A 19,284-nucleotide genomic window follows, 5' to 3' on the forward strand; every position below is an offset into this window, starting at 1 on the left:
TACCCTTCACCTCACTACTCTCTCACACTGCTGTCAGCAAACGCTTCTGAATCATTCAGTGTGTTCACTTTACGCTCACCTTTATATTAATCATGATGACTAATGAGCAGATCAGTTTCATCACATTTTTAAAAACAGCTATTTTGTTTATCATTGGTATCTGTAGACTGAATTACATGTTCTAAATAGTTTAGTGCTTTATATATTGACAAAATGCTGCTGTTCGTGCTTTTACATTATACATATACATTTAAGCTCATTTAGTGACCCTGAAACCATACTTTTTAATCACATTAATTAAACAAATGTTTCAAATGCAAATCAAAAGCACAAACATCAATGAGAGTGTTTTCATCTCCAGCTGTAGCAAACTGCACAATAGAAACTCCACTTGCCTGCTTTAGACCGGATTAGTTTATCAGGTAAAACTCTTGAATCAGTAAAGCCATTAAATGACCACGAGAGGTGTGAGTTTCTAACAGGTTGTATTGTCTAGGAAAACTGATGTTTGCATCACGTGATGATCTGCTCTAATCACAACACAGTGTCCAAACAGTTGAAGAAGCACGGAAGTAGACTCATTGTCCTAGTTTCTTTCTCTTTTTTTCCAGTTTGAGGAGTTTCCAAAAACAAACTGAAAATATGTTAAAACAATGATCTTTATGTACTTTTTGGTGCTTGATAAGTGTTTGTTGGAAAGGCAATGATATGCACAATATGACACTAAATACAGGAAGACAACATTTCTTCTTTTTTTTTTCTTTTTTTTTTATTTAAATCCTTATTTCCAGAGGTTCAAGAGGTTAGCCGGAGCCACCCGCTATGTTAAAATCAGCTCCAGCTAACTTCCTCGCAGATCCACAAACTGCGGTGAGCCGAACAAATCCATCAGATCTCATAAGACCATAAGACTTAATTTCTAATGCGTTTTGCTTACTTTCTTGTTTTTTTGTAAAACATGCCTCACTTAAAATACCTCTTGCAAAATAAATCAGATAAATCAAGGCACAGAAATCGTTAGTTTCACTTCTGCGACAATTATTTTCACTTTTCCTTTTTTTTTTTTTTTTAAGATTTTTTGTGAGAACGAAAACAGGTGTAAGCACTAAGATATAAATCTGTCTGGTGTATGTGTGCGTGCGTACGTGTTTTTTCCCTCCACCTGGCTGCACCTTTTACTGTATTTACTAGGAAGTAACAACAAAAACCAGAACATGACCACAGCACGACAATCTCAGTCCTCCTCTGTCTCGTTCACTTTCCTTTCAGCTTCTTAACTCACTAGCTTCTGTAACTTTGACTAATTTCACTAGGAGTTACTCAACCACACCACAGGGAAACACCCAGCTTTATCAGCAATAGGAAAGAACACTCAACATGAGATCCGTTTTCTTTAATCACACCTTCATTTTGGATCTTGTCCTATTTTCTCTCTCCATGGCTTTGGGCACAGTAATGCTCATAAATCTCATGTAGGAACGCTTATAGTTGTAAACTCAGGTTGTATTATATGCAGCTGTTTGTATGTTTGCAAAGAGGGATTTGACACTGTTCTCCATAAACATTTTCATTATTTAAACTCAAACTCGCTTGTGTGTTTGATCTTAAGTCACATCTACATAGACACCGTGTCTACACTTGGATGAACAGTGACTGTATTGATCAAGACTGTGCATTAGGCCCAGCACTGTTTATTTCTTAATTCTGGTTAGTCAGCTAGTGTCGATTTATTTTCTATAACTGCAGGTCTCACATGCTTTAACACATTTTTCATTTATATAGTAACATTACTCAATAAAGATCTTTGAGCAGAGTTTATTTATGGAAGGAAACTCCAGTGTCACTGCTTTCTTACAGTCAGAGATAAAGCTGCAACTTTATATATCCTGCCACTGGGAAGTCTTTAGAACAGCACTTTTTTCAGATTTGTTTCTGTCAAATGACAAGCTGCTTTTTAATCATATTAATTTTAAAGGAGACAAACGATATTAAGAAATGCGGGTACGGCTTTTTATATTTTTTCTATAACGGCACATTTTATTCTTTACATAACCAATAGGTACCAGCAGTCATTTGTTAGTTGTTTTGTTTTTCAATGTCAGTAGGTAAAACTCAAAACCACAAAGGCTTTGATTATGAATTAAAAAAATATATTTTTTTTTATGCAAACATTTGTTTGAAAAAGTCAGAGAACATGAGGATGAGACGAGTAAACAGCAGTGCATGAACTTTGCCCAGGAATGATAAAAATCATAGCCTTGGGCAGAGTTTGTTGAAACGCCAACCTGTTGTCCCAGATGTTTCTGAAATATTCAACTGCTTCGAAAAAACATGTAGTTTGTATGCAGTCCATAATTCTCTGCACAGGTCATCTCTGACAATACGTGTACTCTGACTTCTGTCTGACATGATCTAGAAAACATTCTGGATCTACTGCAGCTTTTTTGTCCATGTATGTTTCAATGAATGCACCTTTAATAAATCAGTGAATTTTTCCCCAATTCAATGCAGATTCGAGCATTGAAACAACCCAATTATCTTCCAATTACTGTGCTGGTTTATATAAGTTGATGTTCAGTCAGTGCACTACTGTTATAATTTCAGAGAAGAGTTTCTTTGACATTATTTATCCATGATCTGTTACTCATCTCAGAGTGAAGCTTGACCATGACGGTGACTAAAACAACCACAATAAAACAATATCACTGGCCGTCACATAACAACATTCATTTCTAATTTGCAAAAGTTCTTCCTTGCAGCTTTCATCATTCTCACTCACTCCTTTGTGCACAAGTCTCCAAATGATGAATAGAATAGGACAGAATATGAGCTGCAATTGCTAATTGTTTCAGTGATTATCTGCCATAAAAATATTAACATTTACATGATGGATGTTTTTTCGACTTTGACAAAACTCAAGTGAATATGTTTTTGGGAATGCTGAGATACATGCTGAGATACAAATGATCTAAGTGACAAGACAATCAAAAAAGCAAAATGATAGAATGAGGCTCAATTATGGTTCATGTTTTATTATTTGACAGTTATTTATACAGTTTCTCTCACAGCTGCAAAAGTAAGACAGACTCACTCTATGTACCACAGACGCATGACTTCCAGCTATTTTTTATTTGTTCAAGCGCACTTAATGCAAAAAAAAATTACACTTAACTGCAATTAGTAACTGCACAGTATATTTCATAATTAACACCGTAAACATGACTGTTATAACCCAGCCATTAGGGGGGCACAAGCCAGTGTACTCTTAGTGCCGGTCCCAAGCCCGGGTAAATGGGGAGGGTTGCGTTAGGCAGGGCATCCAGCGTAAAACATGTGCCAAATCAAATATGCGGATCACAAATGAGAATTTCATACCGGTCGAGGCCCGGGTTAACAACGACCGCCACAGGTATCGTTAGCCGACAGGGTACCGGTGGAAATTGGGCTACTGTTGGCCGAAGGAGGAGAAGGAGAGGAGGAAGGCGTCTACAGAGACGGCAGGGAAAGGAGCAGTGTAGGAGAGTAGAGGTTCGGGTTGGTACTTTAAATGTTGGTACTATGACGGGTAAAGGGAGAGAGATAGCTGATATGATGGAGAGGAGAAAGGTAGATGTGTTGTGTGTTCAGGAGACCAAGTGGAAAGGGAGTAAGGCCAGGAACATTGGAGGTGGGTTTAAACTGTTCTATCATGGTGTGGATGGGAAGAGAAATGGTGTAGGGGTGATTCTGAAGGAAGCGTACAGTAAGAGTGTAGTGGAGGTGAAGAGAGTTTCTGATAGGGTGATGATCGTGAAGGTGAAAGTTGAAGGGATGATGATAAATGTCATCAGTGCCTATGCTCCACAAGTTGGCTGTGAGATGGAGGAGAAAGAAAGATTCTGGAGTGAATTAGATGGAGTGGTAGATGGTGTACCTAGGAAAGAACGATTGGTGATTGGGGCAGACTTTAATGGGCATGTAGGTGAAGGGAACAGAGGTGATGAGGAGGTGATGGGTAGGTATGGTTTTAAGGAGAGGAATGTGGAAGGGCAGATGGTGGTAGATTTTGCTAAAAGGATGGAAATGGCAGTGGTGAACACGTATTTTAAGAAGAAGGAGGATCATAGGGTGACGTATAAGAGTGAAAGAAGGTGCACACAGGTGGATTATCTTCTGTGTAGGAGATGCAACCTGAAGGAGATTAGAGACTGTAAGGTGTTGGCGGGGGACAGTGTAGCTAGACAGCATCGGATGGTGGTCTGTAGGATGGTTTTGGAGGCGAAGAAGAAGAGGAGGAAAGTAAGGTTTGAAAGAAGAATAAGATGGTGGAAACTGAAGGAGGAAGAGTGTAGTGTGAGGTTCAGGGAAGAGGTCAGACAGGGGCTTGGTGGTGGTGAAGAGGTGCCGGATGATTGGGCAACTACTGCAGGAGTGATGAGGGAGGCAGCTAGAAAAGTACTTGGTGTGACATCTGGAAATAGAAAGCAAGACAAGGAGACGTGGTGGTGGAATGAGGAAGTGCAGGAGAGCATAAGGAGAAAGAGGTTGGCAAAACAGAAGTGGGATCGACAGATTATGAGAAAAGTAAATTATGAGAAAAGTAGGCAGGAGTACAAGGAGATGCGGCAGCAGGTAAAAAGGGATGTGGCGAAAGCCAAGGAAAAGGCATATGAGGAACTGTATAAGAGGTTGGACACTAAGGAAGGAGAAAAGGATTTATACCGATTGGCCAAGCAGAGGGACCGAGCTGGGAAGGATGTACTGCAAGTTAGAGCAATAAAGGATGGAGAGGGAAATGTGTTGACTAGTGAGGAGAGTGTGTTGAGAAGGTGGAGGGAGTATTTTGAGCAGCTGATGAATGAGGAAAATCAGAGAGAGAGAAGGTTGGAGGATGTGGAGTTGGTGAAGCAGGATGTAGATAGGATTAGTAAGGAGGAAGTGAGAGCAGCGATTAAGAGGATGAAGAATGGAAAGTAGGTTGGACCAGATGACATACCGGTAGAAGCGTGGAGATGTTTAGGAGAGATGGCAGTGGAGTTTTTAACCAGATTGTTTAACAGGATTCTGGAAGGGGAGAGGATGCCTAAGGAATGGAGAAGGAGTGTGCTGGTACCGATCTTTAAGCATAAGGGAGATGTGCAGACCTGCAGTAACTACAGGGGAATTAAGTTGATCAGTCACACCATGAAGTTATGGGAAAGAGTAGTGGAAGCCAGGCTGAGAGAAGAGGTGACCATCTGTGAACAACAGTATAGTTTCATGCCGAGGAAGAGCACCACAGATGCCTTATTTGCTTTGAGGATGTTGATGGAGAAGTATAGAGAAGGACAGAAGGAGCTGCATTGTGTATTTGTGGATTTAGAGAAAGCGTACGACAGGGTGCCGAGAGAGGAGTTGTGGTATTGTATGAGGAAGTCAGGTGTGTCAGAGAAGTATGTGAGGGTGGTGCAGGACATGTATGAGGACAGTGTGACGGCAGTAAAGTGTGCAGTAGGTACGACAGACTGGTTCAGGGTGAAGGTTGGACTGCATCAAGGATCGGCCCTGAGCCCTTTCCTGTTTGCAGTGGTGATGGACAGGTTGAGGGACGAGGTCAGACAGGAGTCTCCCTGGACTATGATGTTTGCAGATGATATTGTGATTTGTGGTGAGAGTAGAGAGCAGGTTGAGAAGAGCCTGGAGAGGTGGAGATATGCGCTTGAGAGAAGGGGAATGAAAGTCAGTAGGAGTAAGACAGAGTACATGTGTGTGAATGAGAGGGAGGGCAGTGGAGGGATGCGGTTGCAGGGAGAAGAGGTGGAGAAGGTGGAGGAGTTCAGGTACCTGGGGTCAACAGTGCAAAGTAATGGAGAGTGTGTTAGGGAAGTAAAGAAAAGAATGCAGGCAGGGTGGAGTGAGTGGAGAAGAGTGACAGGAGTGATTTGTGATAGAAGAGTATCTGCAAAAATGAAAGGGAAAGTTTATAGGACTGTGGTGAGACCTGCGATGTTGTATGGATTAGAGACAGTGGCATGGAGTAAAAGACAGGAGGTGGAGCTGGAGGTAGCAGAGCTGAAGATGTTGAGGTTTTCGTTGGGAGTGACGAGGATGGACAAGATTAGAAATGAGTTTATTAGAGGGACAGCACATGTAGGATGTTTTGGTGACAAGGTGAGGGAGGCGAGATTGAGATGGTTTGGACATGTGCAGAGAAGGGACATGAATTATATTGGTAGAAAAATGCTGAAGATGGAGCCACCAGGTAGGAGGAAAAGAGGAAGGCCAAGGAGGAGGTTCATGGATGTGGTGAGGGAAGACATGCAGGTAGTTGGTGTAAAAGAGGCAGATATAGAGGACAGGGTGGTATGGAGACGGATGATCCGCTGTGGCGACCCCTAATGGGAGCAGCCGAAAGAAGAAGAAGAAGAAGAAACATGACTGTTATAATGAATGGGTCTAAACTCATCTTAACAGTGAAAAAAGCCTGTTTCTGAGCATATTAGAGCTTACAAGCTTGTTGTCATGGTACCAAGTCTGAAAACAGGTTTGAAGAATAGAAAATTATGTATATTAAATCAAAAACAATACATTTCATAAGCATGAGGTCCCAGCTGTGGGGAGTCAGTTATAGCGTAAACAGTATAAATACCTCAGCCACACAGGAAGTTCACTTTGCACTACCTGCCTACATCATAAATCTGTTATACCCCACAGGATTAGAGATGAAACAGGGCAGAGTATAGATCTATATAATTTGTACTAGGCAGTGCTTAGTTAGTGACCTGCCAGAAGCAAATAGGCACACCCATGGCAAAATTCCTAAGAAGCCTCGAAGAAGCACCATCAAATATCTCAGTAAACAGTTGAGAGTAAAAAATGTGTTGTAAAAGAGCGAGGAGCAGAAGTTAATCCTAGGAGTAAATCTTGAAGCAAGAAGTACGACAGATGCATCGCTGTTAATCAGCTAACCACATCCCATTTCCGCAGCCAATACGCTAAAGCAGTCACTGAAGTAGTCATGTTTGTTCCTAGTGCAAACAAATAGGAAGTTTAAAAAATAATCCATATTAAATAAGCTCCAGAGTGAACAGATAAAACACGACTTTCATTATATCCAGTTACAACTTCCCTAGTTTCATATGGACCGTTTTATTGTTTGTTTATTTATAATTCTCTCTTTCAAATACAAACCATGTCGCTAAGAGAAAGAATGAAAGCGTAAAGACTTCAATCAGGTCTAAATGCTTTCCGGGGAAGAAAGCATCCTCTTACCCGGTTACCTTGTGCACACCAGATGCATAGAAAAAAATGGTGCATGCTTTCTTTTATTTCCAAGTGCACAGCTCACTGACAGATGTTTTTATTCTGTGGCCAGTCTCTCTAGCAGGTGAGTAAATGCTGAGTAATCAATTGAAAAGAGAAGCATTTCAACCTGAAGTTTGTGTGTATTCGTGTAAGAGTCAAGAGCACATTTTTTTTCTCTAAATGAACTGAGCAACCAGATGACCATGAGCACATACGCATCATCTGAACTGGTCGTGGCTGCCCGTCATGAATGCAGTGCTCCTACAGTGATCCTTACAGTGCTGTTGGAGATATTGGATTACCAGTAAATTCCATACATATAAAAAATAACTTTTTATATTTACATTTATAAAAATTTACATTTGCGAACTCTGCACTCCGAGTGCAATCTACAATCCTCTCGCTCTCTTACACACACAAACCAAATTATACAGCTGCACTGGTGTACAACCTCTTCACACCATGCAGCCCAGAGGGGTTATTAATGTGCAGGAGTGTGTTCATGATGATAACACCAAGACTGTTCTGGCCGATTGTTCGCAGCATTATGAATGACATATGCACGCATTATTTTGCAAAGTCTCACTGCATTGTTCAGTTAATCATTTAGTACAAAATATATATTAACACCCACTCTGCTGTAATCCCCTAACTGCTGTAAAAATACAAAACCTTCATTATCTTCAGAAAGTGGACTAGGAGAGAGTTGAATATTGGTATTACATGGTCATATCACGCCACCCCATGTGAAAAAAAAACTTACACTGATCTATTATTACTAATAAAGCAAAGAATTTTTGCAGTATAGATATAAATTACAGATGTAGGTTTTGTGTAATGAATGTGACATGCCAGTAAAAACATTCTATTTTGTTAAGTTAAAAATACTTTCCTTAGATTATAAATCACAGACCATTTGGTTTAAAGAGTTGTTCAAATAATACGGCTCCGCTGCTCAGAAATTCTGAAGAAATGTCATTACTTCCAAAAAGTTCTGTGAAACACAGATTTATTTATTTATTGTGATATTTGCATAGTCACCAATCCTAAAGCACAACCTACAGCTATTACCGTATTTTCTGGACTATAAGCCGCTACTTTTTCCCCACGCTTTGAAAGTGCAGAACGGGTTCAGGTGAACCAATGAAATTCTTTATATTAAATCAGATGCGCTCCCACATCATAAATATGGATGAGGTTCCTCTGACGTTTGACCTGCCGCTCACTCGGACTGTCTACAGGAAATGCAAATCATTCGTCATGCAGAAAACAACCGGGCATGAAAAAACGCACTTCACCTGTGTTCTGCACGGCATCTGGAGTTTTTTTAAACGCACGACGTTGCCAAAAGATAAACTCCAGAGAGAAATTGTTGTGTAAGAAATGAGGAAGACGGTGAACAGTGACTTTCTTGGTAGGCTACTGTTTAGATACAAGCCGCGTAACAGGCACTGTCTTTTATTAAAGCCTGTTTAAAGTTCATTAGTTTCAATGTAGACACCTGCGGCTTATAGACATGTGCGGCGTATTTATGTTCAAAATAAAAATCTTTGAAAAATTCAGTGGGTGCGGCTTATATTTGGTCCGGCAATTACAGTAGCTACAATCCAGGGCAGGCAAAGGGTGAAGTCTGCAACGCTACACCGATTCTTGCTGCAGAATTCCTGACCAGTATAAAGCAGATCTGTGACTGATCCATGGATGACAAAGCTATCAGAATCTTCAGTATAGCCATTTATAACCACATCAATGAAGCCACAAATGACCTACTCAACATTAAGACAGTGCTGAATTTAAAAACCTGCAAAACTCAATTAACTCATAACACCAAAAAACCCAGCAAGGGAATCTTTTGAGAGTTTTCTTAGCAGTAGCATGCATGTAAATACATCAGTGAAGAAAACTCATGAACTTTTAGCTCAATACGTTATCTATGAGGTCTATAAATGAAACATGGAGGTCAAATTTTGCAAGCAGCTGGCACTAATATTCAGTCCTTACAGCCTGAAGAGCTGCTCTGTCCACAGCGACCTGAAAAGATTCACTACTTTCAGTTAATAGGAAACACTCAGTTCCTGAGGAAACAGTAAACAGTAATACAAAATATTAACCAACAAAAACACATCAGGCTACTCTTTTGTTTATGTGGAACCTTTTTCAAAATGAAGCCATGAACAGTTAAACCGCATGTGGACATTTTTACCCACTCCTTGTGTATGGTCTTGTGTAATCTATAGACTGATGCAGAAGTTTTGCACAACCATTCTTTACTCTCATGCTAAGCTGCTCAAAAGCCATCCATTCTCCAGGCACTCATGTTGTGCTTTCTGAAATTTACCACCCTTGACAGATGGAATGTGGCCCTGATACGCAGGACAGCTTGCGTCACACAAAAGAATGTGTTACAAATATGTTGTCTATGTTTGAGTGACCAGACTGTTCAAATGAATTAAATTTAATTATCAACATGTTGTTCTAGTTTCACTTTGATTAACAGCCCGTGGGATTTAGCCCTTTGGGTCATTTAGTTTATCTCTGCTTAAAGAGAGCACTTTAGTTGTGCTTCTCTGTTCATCCCCACTTTACACTACACTCTGCTCCAGCAGAACAGCCATCGCTTCCGAGCTTCAACGGAGGCTTCTCTGAGAGGCTTAAATAGCCAAACTGATTCTCTGCCAAAACTTTCCAAACTTTCCACGTTGGAATCTTCATTATATGGTATTAAACTTTGCTGGAAGATAAGAAGGTTCCTGTTGAACGTTACAACCTATATCAGAGATGGGTGGAAACGTGTTCTACATGTGCTAGCAGTAACAATGTACTTGTCAGTACAGCACACAATTGCTAACTTCTCACTGGAATAACGAAAGAAGAAATCCAACCAACAAACTAACACCAGCATTGCACCAGAAATCACTAATATTGCAATACTGAATGTGTTCAAGAGTGGAGGTTCAACCTCAGTGAAGTCTTCATTCTTCATCCACTATGTCTTTAATGCTTAAAATATTATTCTTATTACCTTACACTCTAACCAATGATCTGTAAAATTACTTCAAACAGTTGAGTATTGTGTCGAGTTTATCAAGAACTGCAAGAAAAAGCTAAGTGCCATATAAACTGTGTGGGTATTTTTTTTCCCCCCAGCCACACTATAAAAAAAGCATTCTCCTGCATTCCATTCCACTAACAATGCAGGAAACATCTGCTTCACAACCAAGCAGAAAGACAAAGCATGTCTAATGTTTACAACTTAAAGAGAGGATGGGTTTCATTACTACACCATGTCAAAGGCCAGGTGTGTTTGGGACTCTATGGTAACCTTTTCCTGGCTGTAGATCAGTTTTCTCCAGAAGGAGAGATGGGGAGATAGTGTAACAAGTTGAGCGTTGTCATCCAGAGGCTCGACGCTGTGGTGGAGCGGTTATTTTTAGCCACGCCTGACTCACCACTCCTGGAGTCTGATGTAATGGAATTCCCTCAAAATGTATTACAAATGTGACGATGATCTTGGGGGTTTATGACTGACTCTGTCTGCATCTGGATGTTAAGCTTAACCGAGTCCAAATTACTCACAACCCTGCAGAATCGGTGAAGTGGATGGACAGGAACTTCATGTGCAATGACTGCAACATAGTTTTAATTAATACATAAATAAATAGATTTTGACCATCGGTTGGGCCTGTGATTGCAGCAGTTTCTCAGGGATTCATTTATATCATCTCATCTCTTTTTCCCCTCCTCAGCTGGCTGGAGTCTTGATCTGAACTCTACCTCAATTGTGAGACACATTTTAAAAGCGTTTTAAATGAAGAAATGTAAATGGCGATGTAAATTAACTCCCATCCTGTAAGGTTAAACAGAGAAGATTTGATATTAAAATGAGATAATTTAACTGAAGAAGCAGCACTTGGCAGTCAAACAATTGTGTTCAGTGATATTCTCACTCAAAATATACTAAAAAAAAAAACAGACTATCAGTTTTCTGGGCTAACAGTTGTTTTGTTTTTGCCTGAAAGACGATCCGGTTCAGAAATCTGGTGATTTTAGAGAGACCAGCATATTTTTATCTTTTGTCCTATAAAACATTAACAAATAAATCTCTGTAATATTTTTCATGTACCTGTAATGTGTAGTGAATCTTGTTTCAGAGTGCACTACTCAACCCTGAATCTTACTACATGACCTACACATCATCCAAGGATGTGACCAGACTTCCAGGAGAAACTAAGGCTCAGACAGGCAGTCAAAATAATAAATCTGTGAAAGTACTCTGAATTCAATTATAAACTGAAACAGAAGAGCTGAAAAAGCATGTGTGTGGTGGACAGAACCTTTTCTACTACTGATGCACAATAACGCAGTGATTGTGACCTCGATTGTGTTGGTCAAATTTAATCATATGATATGAGTCAAAACCAATAGTTAGTCAGGTTAATTAAGAGCACTTAATTTATCCTAGTGGGATATTGTAATTTTTTTGTTGCATATCCCAACTTGTCCAGAAGCTGAGGTCAGAGTGCATGATCAGCCATGGCACGGTGCACCTGGAGCAAATACGGTTAAATGCCTTGCTCAGTGGATTAACAGTGGCTTTGGTGAGGCTTGAACCCCAGATCTTATGATCAGCAACCCAGAGCCTTAACCACTGAACCACTGGTTTTTAAACCTTCAGTTTTATCATTACTAAAGTAATCAGACTTCTGTCTGTGCTGCATTTTATTACTAAATAGGTGTGTATATGACATAAAGGCTGGGATCTTACTCGAGGATGAAAGTGTGTTTACTGCTCAGACCGATGCAGAAGTGTGTCACTACTGTTTACATACACCACCATACACCTAAGCACAATACTGTTTTATACAGAAAGCAAAAATGTGGCTATGTTGGTTATTAAAATGAGAATAACCTCCTAAATCCCTGGACCATTCGACACTTTTCACACAGTTTATTTGTTTAAAATATCACCCAAACACTGTTGAGTGTAAAAGTGAGTTTAAAGTGACTGATCTCGCGAGATTTGGCATGTGTCATGGGAACTGAATCGTGATGATCCATCAAGTCTCCTGTCATTCACTGGTTTACTGGCCATTCGAGTTTTCCTAGAAAGGGTTACAAATGTGCTGGGAGATGCTGACCACTTTCTCTCACCATATCTATCTCTCTCTCTCTTTCTCTCTCTCACACACACACACACACACACACACACTTACTTCCTCATTAGCCAAGTCGAGGCACGTAGGAGAAACTACACAACTCTCAGAACCTGTCCCAACACAAACACGTTTGGCTTTTGACGTGTACGAGTAAGTCTGGAAGTTTTTTGCCCTCTCTGAGACGTGTGTCCGGCTGTACACGGTCATAATTATGTAGTAGTGTTGATTTGTGCACTGAGAGTTTAATAAGGTTTACCTCACGTCTAATGACACGTTAGTTAGCACGCAGGTTACTTTTGAACTGGCGGAGTAGTTCAGCAGGAGCTCAGAGAGGCAACAGGAAACTGTTTCTCACACACACTTGTTTTAAAGTGGAGGATACTTACAAATTTCTTTTTGCTATCTCCTTCATCGTACGTCTTCTTCGCCTTTTTGTCTTTGCCGCTTTTGGAGGACGCGCCGGCTGAGGGAGCAGAAGCCGAGTTTCCGAAGTTTGAAGGATCCATAACTGGAGTCTAATCCAATAGTAACGAAGTAACCGAAAGCGCGAGCGAACTACAAACTTTTAAACAAAGTCACTAAATTAATATTTATTTAAAAATAAACAAGAACCCTTCAGAGGTAAGCGGGGTTCCGTTGCTGCCCCTGCGGCCTGAAATGTGCTAGCCCGCCGCCCTATTAGCTCCGGCTTTCCCCCTCCTCCCCTCCCCGGGAACAAAACGGAGGGAAATTTGAAAGCCGAAACCGAGCAAAAACTTCTTTTAGACGGAACCCAAACTCCTCCACAAGCGTCCCGTCCGCACTTTAAACGACATTTAATCCTTTGAGCGTCGCCTTGCCCGCCTCTCGGTGTGTCAGTGAGCAGCTTGTAATCAGTTCGCTGCGCCTCGCCTTTACTCACTGAGCTAGCTTTCTGTCGCTCGCGCGCGCACGCGCACACAAACCGCAACTGCGCGAGAGAGCTCAGTCGCGCGCGCCGAAACGCATTTTATTGTTGTTTATTGTCACTATAAAATGAATGCTCATCCTTTCGATGTCATTAGGAATGTTCCGCCTTCTCGGTCATGAATTATTTCTAAGCGAGAGGTAACTTTGTTTCTCAGCCGTGCTGCTGATCCAAGGTGCTCAGCACTTCCTGTCTTGAGTAACAGGTTAGCGCGAGGACAGGCTAAGAGGCGGAGGAAGGGCGGGGCCACGTGCGCGCTCCCTGATCACCTGAACCTCCCCTGTGCGACCTCCTCAAGCGTTCACTACATCTAATTAAATAAAACCCACTTACTCCCCGAGCACTATTAACTAATCTCATATTATTGTCTTTTTTTAAATAAATGCATGGTATTTAAGTAGCTTTTCCACACAAGCACTGTTCTTTTGCCACAATATCTTATGTCTTATTTTGTTTTGTGTATTCCTTTGTTTTGCGCTTCTTCTACACTGGTGTTTACTGTGCATGTTATGTAGTCACTGGACTGTTCTGCTACAAATTAGACTATACAAAAGTAATGACAATGCAAATGAACAATTCCTCAATTACTTAACTAGAGTTTTTCACCAGCTTTCCCACCAACAAACTAGGTCCAAGTTTACCCTAAATACTTTTTTATAAGTTACTGAAATGAAATGAATTTAATCCAGAATGAGACTACTCATCATGAAAAGTTTTTCACAGTTTTTTTTTTTTTTTTTTTTACATAAAACTGTAGGCTGCTCATTTTTGCATCACAGAATCTACAAGAGTGAAAGGAAAAGTTTATAGGACTTTGGTGAGACCTGTGATGTTGTATGGTTTAGAGACAGTGGCATTGAGTACAAGACAGGAGAGGGAGCTGGAGGTAGCAGAGCTGAAGATGTTAAGGTTTTCGTTGGGAGTGACAAGGATGGACAAGATTAGAAATGAATTTATTAGAGGGACAGCACATGTAGGACGTTTTGGAGACAAGGTGAGGCAGGCAAGATTGAGATGGTTTGGACATGTGCAGAGGAGGAACATGAGTTATATTGGTAGAAGAATGTTGAGGATGGAGCCACCAGGAAGGAGGAAAAGAGGAAGGCCAAGGAGGAGGTTTATGGATGTGGTGAGGGAAGACATGCAGGTAGTTGGTGTGAAAGAGGCAGATGTAGAGGACAGGGGGGTATGGAGACAGAGGATCCGCTGCGGCGACCCGTAATGGGAGCAGCCGAAAGTAGAAGAAGAAGAAGAAGAAGAAGAAGACTCTAATTTTAAAAACCATTGCTTCATTTAAAACCATGGAAATTGCACTACCTGCAGTTTTATTTCTTAATACAACACATACAAAGTGCATGTGTAGGTGGGTTTTGTTTTTTTATTAGTAGTATTTTAAAGATGTAGAACATAATTGACACGTTTTTCTTTCAAAGTCAATATGCAGTAAGCTTTCTCTTTTTTTTTTGACATTGTGGTACTAAGCACAACTGCAGCACTAGTGTTCTTGAGAAAAATACATCAAATGATATAAAGAAGAGGCTGGGGCTGATTTTTTTCTAGTCCAGACTCCAGATTAATGAAATCTATCAACAACAGTGAGGGGATCATACAGATTAAAATGCTCCCTAGATTTGATTTCGATTTGGATATTGAACAGCCCATTTTAATTTCACATTAAAAACATGTCATCGGATTGACAAATACAAAAAAGGTTATCTTAAATAATTATAATTCAGTTTTTGCCCTGAGAAAAGAAACCAACAGTAGACAGTGTTTTTTTGGTTGCTGTTGTTGTTACAGCTTCTCTGTTAAATGTAATATTTAAAGAAAATACATAATTAACATCTTTTCATCTCTTCCATTTACTTGTAAATGTCTGTGCATCAGTCTATTTATTATGCTATCAATTTGTTATACAGTGCACTGCTCAGCCTTAATAGATTCCTTGTCAATCTGCTGCTAGACGAGATTGTATCCTTTCTTTTTCACACTATATGAGACAAAATAAAAACAGCTTGTCATGTTACTGAAGCCAGAATGTGCAACGTTCCTGTTCTGAAGCCTTTTTTGTGTTGAAAACCTTATTGACTGTTGACATGAGACTCTTTCTATAAATATCAAATAAAACTATCTTTCCAGAAAATGTCATCATATAAAAGATTACGTTCCCCTAAATGAAAGCGTACTGTATTTAATTCATTTGTGTGAATCTTTTGCTAATACAGGATAAATGTGTTATTATAGAAACAATAAAATATATGTATGAGCACATTTATAGAATGCTGGAAATGTATATCACAACTGGCACTACTGTCAAAAGAAATCATCAACACATGTAAACAAACATGGGAATGTAAAAGCTGTGAGAAATTGACATTTTCTTACCTAACAACACCCTCAGGGATGCACAAACGTCACACATCAAACATCTCTTTGCTGACTAACTGATTTATGGATATATGGAAATGCCTTTTTTGGCTGAGGCTTGAATTTAAATGATGAGGCGATGTCAATTACTCCAACACACTGTATTTGTAGCATTCATTATGTCATAACTGATTATACAGCAGTCTGAACATATTGGTAAACCTGCATTAGATCCAAAGGGTTTAGAAAAGTGAACACATCTGTTGAATGCGCACAGCTGTTAATTACACAGTGTAGGTGTAATCACTTTTTTCGCGAACAGCTCCCCCCTGTGTAAAGGCTATGAACAGCAGCCAGTGGTTCAAAGGCCAACACAGGTTCAACTATCCTAAAGCTTCAGTGTTGTGGAATACCTCCAACAATCAGTGACACATTATTGGGATTTTTAAGTTTCTAAAGAGATTATATCATTTTTACATATTCAACTCATACTGCTCCAAAGATCAAATCATATATTTCACCCGAATTAGATTTAAGTCTGAAGAACAGTGTGCCGTTCTGCTTCTGGTTATAAATAAGTATGGGTTAATCCTGCCTAAAAGGGGTCTGGCACACTCAGAGAACACTGCCACTCAGCCCATGCAAATCCACTGACATGTTTTCCATGACGCCCTCTTCAGTGTTTGCTTGGAAGATGTGCTGACTCAAGCCTAGGTTTAATTCGGTCATCTTGCAGCTGATGTGATTCAATTGCCTATTATCATGGCTTCTGCACCCATTCCACCCACCTGTGCACAAAACCCCAGAAACATGAATGCTCACACTGGAGCACCCCTTGGCCTCAGCTGACTTCCCTCAGCAGTCAGTGTTCGGTGTTTCATCGCATTAGAAAACGTTTGGTAGGGTTTGTGAAAACAGATACCACACACACACACACACACACACACACACACACTTATGTTATTACGCATGATTGAGTGATGATTGCATGCTTCTGGTTGCTGCAAGATTTTGCCAGATTGACTGCTTCCAGGCACAGTATAGGAGTTGGCCATAAAATTCTGTATCGATTAAATGGTGTATGCACACAATGCCTGAATTTTATGTTGAAACAAATTACATTCTGCTGATGTGCATAAAGATTTTCTGTTCAGATAAATCGAATCTGCTGGGGATGTCAAGACAAGGTCAAGATAACTGAAGTGGCATTGCAATTTTATATGCATTCTATTATTATTATTATTATTATTATTATTATTATTATTATTATTATTATTATTATTTTATCCACAGTCCAGATTGAGCAAATATGCATTAGTTGTTGGTCAGAGTTGTTGGAGATGGCGTACAAATAACAGAAAAAAAAAAGTTGAGAGCTCGTGCATTATCTGTAATGATAATAATGACGATAATTAAACTAGACTGATGTTAATTGTTCACGCGTTCAGCTACAGTGTTTATTGTACAATCAGAGCCCTTGATCAACGCAGTTGATTGTACACATCAGATTTAATGATAGATTAAATGCATGCAAGAGAATAACCTGCAGTATATCGCAGTACACACAACATGAGAACAGGTTGAACAGAAACGCATTGACGTTACAGTCCGCGCGCTCATGTTCACACTGTGGACAGGGGGGGACACTTAAACAAGACCAGAGTCGCTTCTGATTCCTCCAAACGGCCGCGTTAATCCACACAGGGGGTTCCACGGTGCAAAGCGCGAGGCCCGCTTTCCGGGTCCGTCACAAGGCATGTGCGCGGGGCGCGCGGCCGGGCTTCATTTGTACGAGGTCCGGGCCTCGCGCAAAGAGCGGTCGTACGGCGTGGAGGCGAAGAATGAGTTGCGCAGCTGGCAGTTGATAAAGACCACGATTAGCAGCACGAGGAGAAAGAGAACGATGCACATGACCACGTAGGTCGTGAGGTCCGGTTTGCTGAGCTCGCCCTCGCGCAGCGCGCTCCCGCCCGTGCCTTCGCGACCCGCCGGCTTCAGCAGCGCAGACACGCTCACGGGCGCGTGCGACACGTCCAGGGGAGCCGGCGCATGCGTCTGGTTCATGGCATCCAGGTCCCGCGCCGCCGCCGCCGTCGAATTCAAGAGCATTTGCCGTAGCATGACGAAGAAGAAAGTGAAATGTGTAAGCAAATAAATCAAATTAAATAATAAAAAACAAACAAACAAAAATAACCCCCCTTTCAGGCTGTAATCTAGCAACCAAAAACAGACGCAGCAAAGTTATGCTGTGTAGTTACCCAGAAATCCTCATGCGCATTTACGCTTTAGAGATACGTGATGTTCTGCATGTTATACGTTTTCGTCTTCCACGTGTAACTCGTCTTGGGTGCGTCTCGGCCAAAAGCGCAAGGGCCAGGGGGAGTAGACGGGTCGCGGGGTGTGCGCATTTCACGCATCTCGCGCATCTCATAAAACCGGGCGTTTGTCCTTCACAGAGCAGCTTCCAGACTCGCACATCAGACGTCCAAAAAAACAATCTAGAAGAGCGCAATTTCCTCTCAGTTTCCCCGAAGCTTAAAGTCCCAGTGCGTCTCAGACTTCTGCTGGGAAAAATCCGTTCCAGTCACTCCGGGGAAGTTTGCGTGTTTCCACAGGCGCGAGCGCAGTGCAACTCAGGCTAGAGTATGAAGACTGGAAAGCACAGCTCTGACTCGAGAACATCCTCCTGGGAGAAAAAAAAATCTCAATTTCGAGAAATGTCTCGTTTTTACCTGATCCGGATCAGTAAAGGAATTATCCAGCAGCACTTGTTACGGTGCTCGCTCTGGACTCTCCGTGCTGTCAGCTGACTGTGCGCACAGGGAAGCGGAAAAACAGATTAGGGCAGAGGAGAGAGAGGGGGAGAGTGAGAGAGAAAGAGGAGGAGAGAAATGGGTAGCCTCGAGCACGTGACGCGCTTCTCTGTCCTCAAGAAAGAGCTCTTCAATTTGAGAGCGCGTGAGCAAGAGAATGTCAGCTGAGTGTGGAATGTCTCAGAAAGAAACCAAAGAATCCAGAGAGCCAGAATCAGACGTGTTTCTCAAAAGATCTGCCTTCCTGAGTTCATAATGGAGAAAGGGGTGTTTTCCCCGACCTCAGGGTTGTACTTTTCATCAAAACATTTCCACAAGACAACTGACTTGACCTCCTGCAATGAAAAAAAATTATGAAGCCGTTAAACAACAACAGAAAAATAGTCCTGTGAGGAGACACAGCAACTTGTTCAAGCTGTTGAAATATTCCTACAGTTCACCCACACACTAGGCTATTATTTCCCTGTCAGTAAAGAGGACAGCTAAAGCCACACTGGCCTCAAAGCTCTTCAGTTCTGGTTATATCCATATACTATATACTATATCCAAATACTACACTCTTTGAATTTGAATGAACAGAGGTGAGATGAGATTTTAAGGGATTCAAGTTCTGAATAACATCATGTCAAAGATACCTGAAAAAACTTTGACACGCTGTACATTATTAGCATGAAATAGCAGACATTTTCTTTATATTCCGTCTTATAAGTCAGACTCACAGTAAAAAAAAAAAAAAACC

General features: G+C 41.0%; 2 protein-coding genes and 1 long non-coding RNA gene across 4 annotated transcripts in view; all 3 read right to left on the minus strand.

The window, feature by feature from the left end:
- The window catches only part of diaph1 (diaphanous related formin 1), a 139,511-nt gene extending 125,917 nt beyond the window's left edge, over positions 1-13,594 (minus strand). For both annotated transcript variants that reach the window (XM_083546946.1, XM_083546945.1), the window contains exon 1: positions 12,806-13,594. In XM_083546946.1, coding sequence (XP_083403072.1) covers positions 12,806-12,925 — 120 coding nt within the window. In that variant the 5' untranslated portion in view covers positions 12,926-13,594. The remainder of the gene's footprint in view (positions 1-12,805) is intronic.
- Positions 772-12,202, minus strand: LOC310729196. The gene is made up of 4 exons (XR_014534492.1): positions 9,083-12,202; positions 6,398-8,835; positions 1,564-3,222; positions 772-1,433 (listed from the first exon to the last, which is right to left on the minus strand). It is a non-coding gene; the product is annotated as an uncharacterized lncRNA (long non-coding RNA).
- A 2,280-nt stretch (positions 13,595-15,874) lies between the features above and the next one.
- smim32 (small integral membrane protein 32) lies at positions 15,875-18,578 on the minus strand. Its single transcript, XM_083547621.1, has one exon. The coding sequence runs from the start codon at positions 17,851-17,853 to the stop codon at positions 17,515-17,517; it is 339 nt and encodes a 112-aa protein (XP_083403747.1). The 5' UTR covers positions 17,854-18,578; the 3' UTR covers positions 15,875-17,514.
- Between the last annotated feature and the right edge of the window lie 706 nt (positions 18,579-19,284).

The sequence above is a fragment of the Silurus aristotelis genome (assembly GCF_946808225.1).
Source record: "Silurus aristotelis genome assembly, chromosome: 7".
NCBI lineage: Eukaryota > Metazoa > Chordata > Actinopteri > Siluriformes > Siluridae > Silurus > Silurus aristotelis.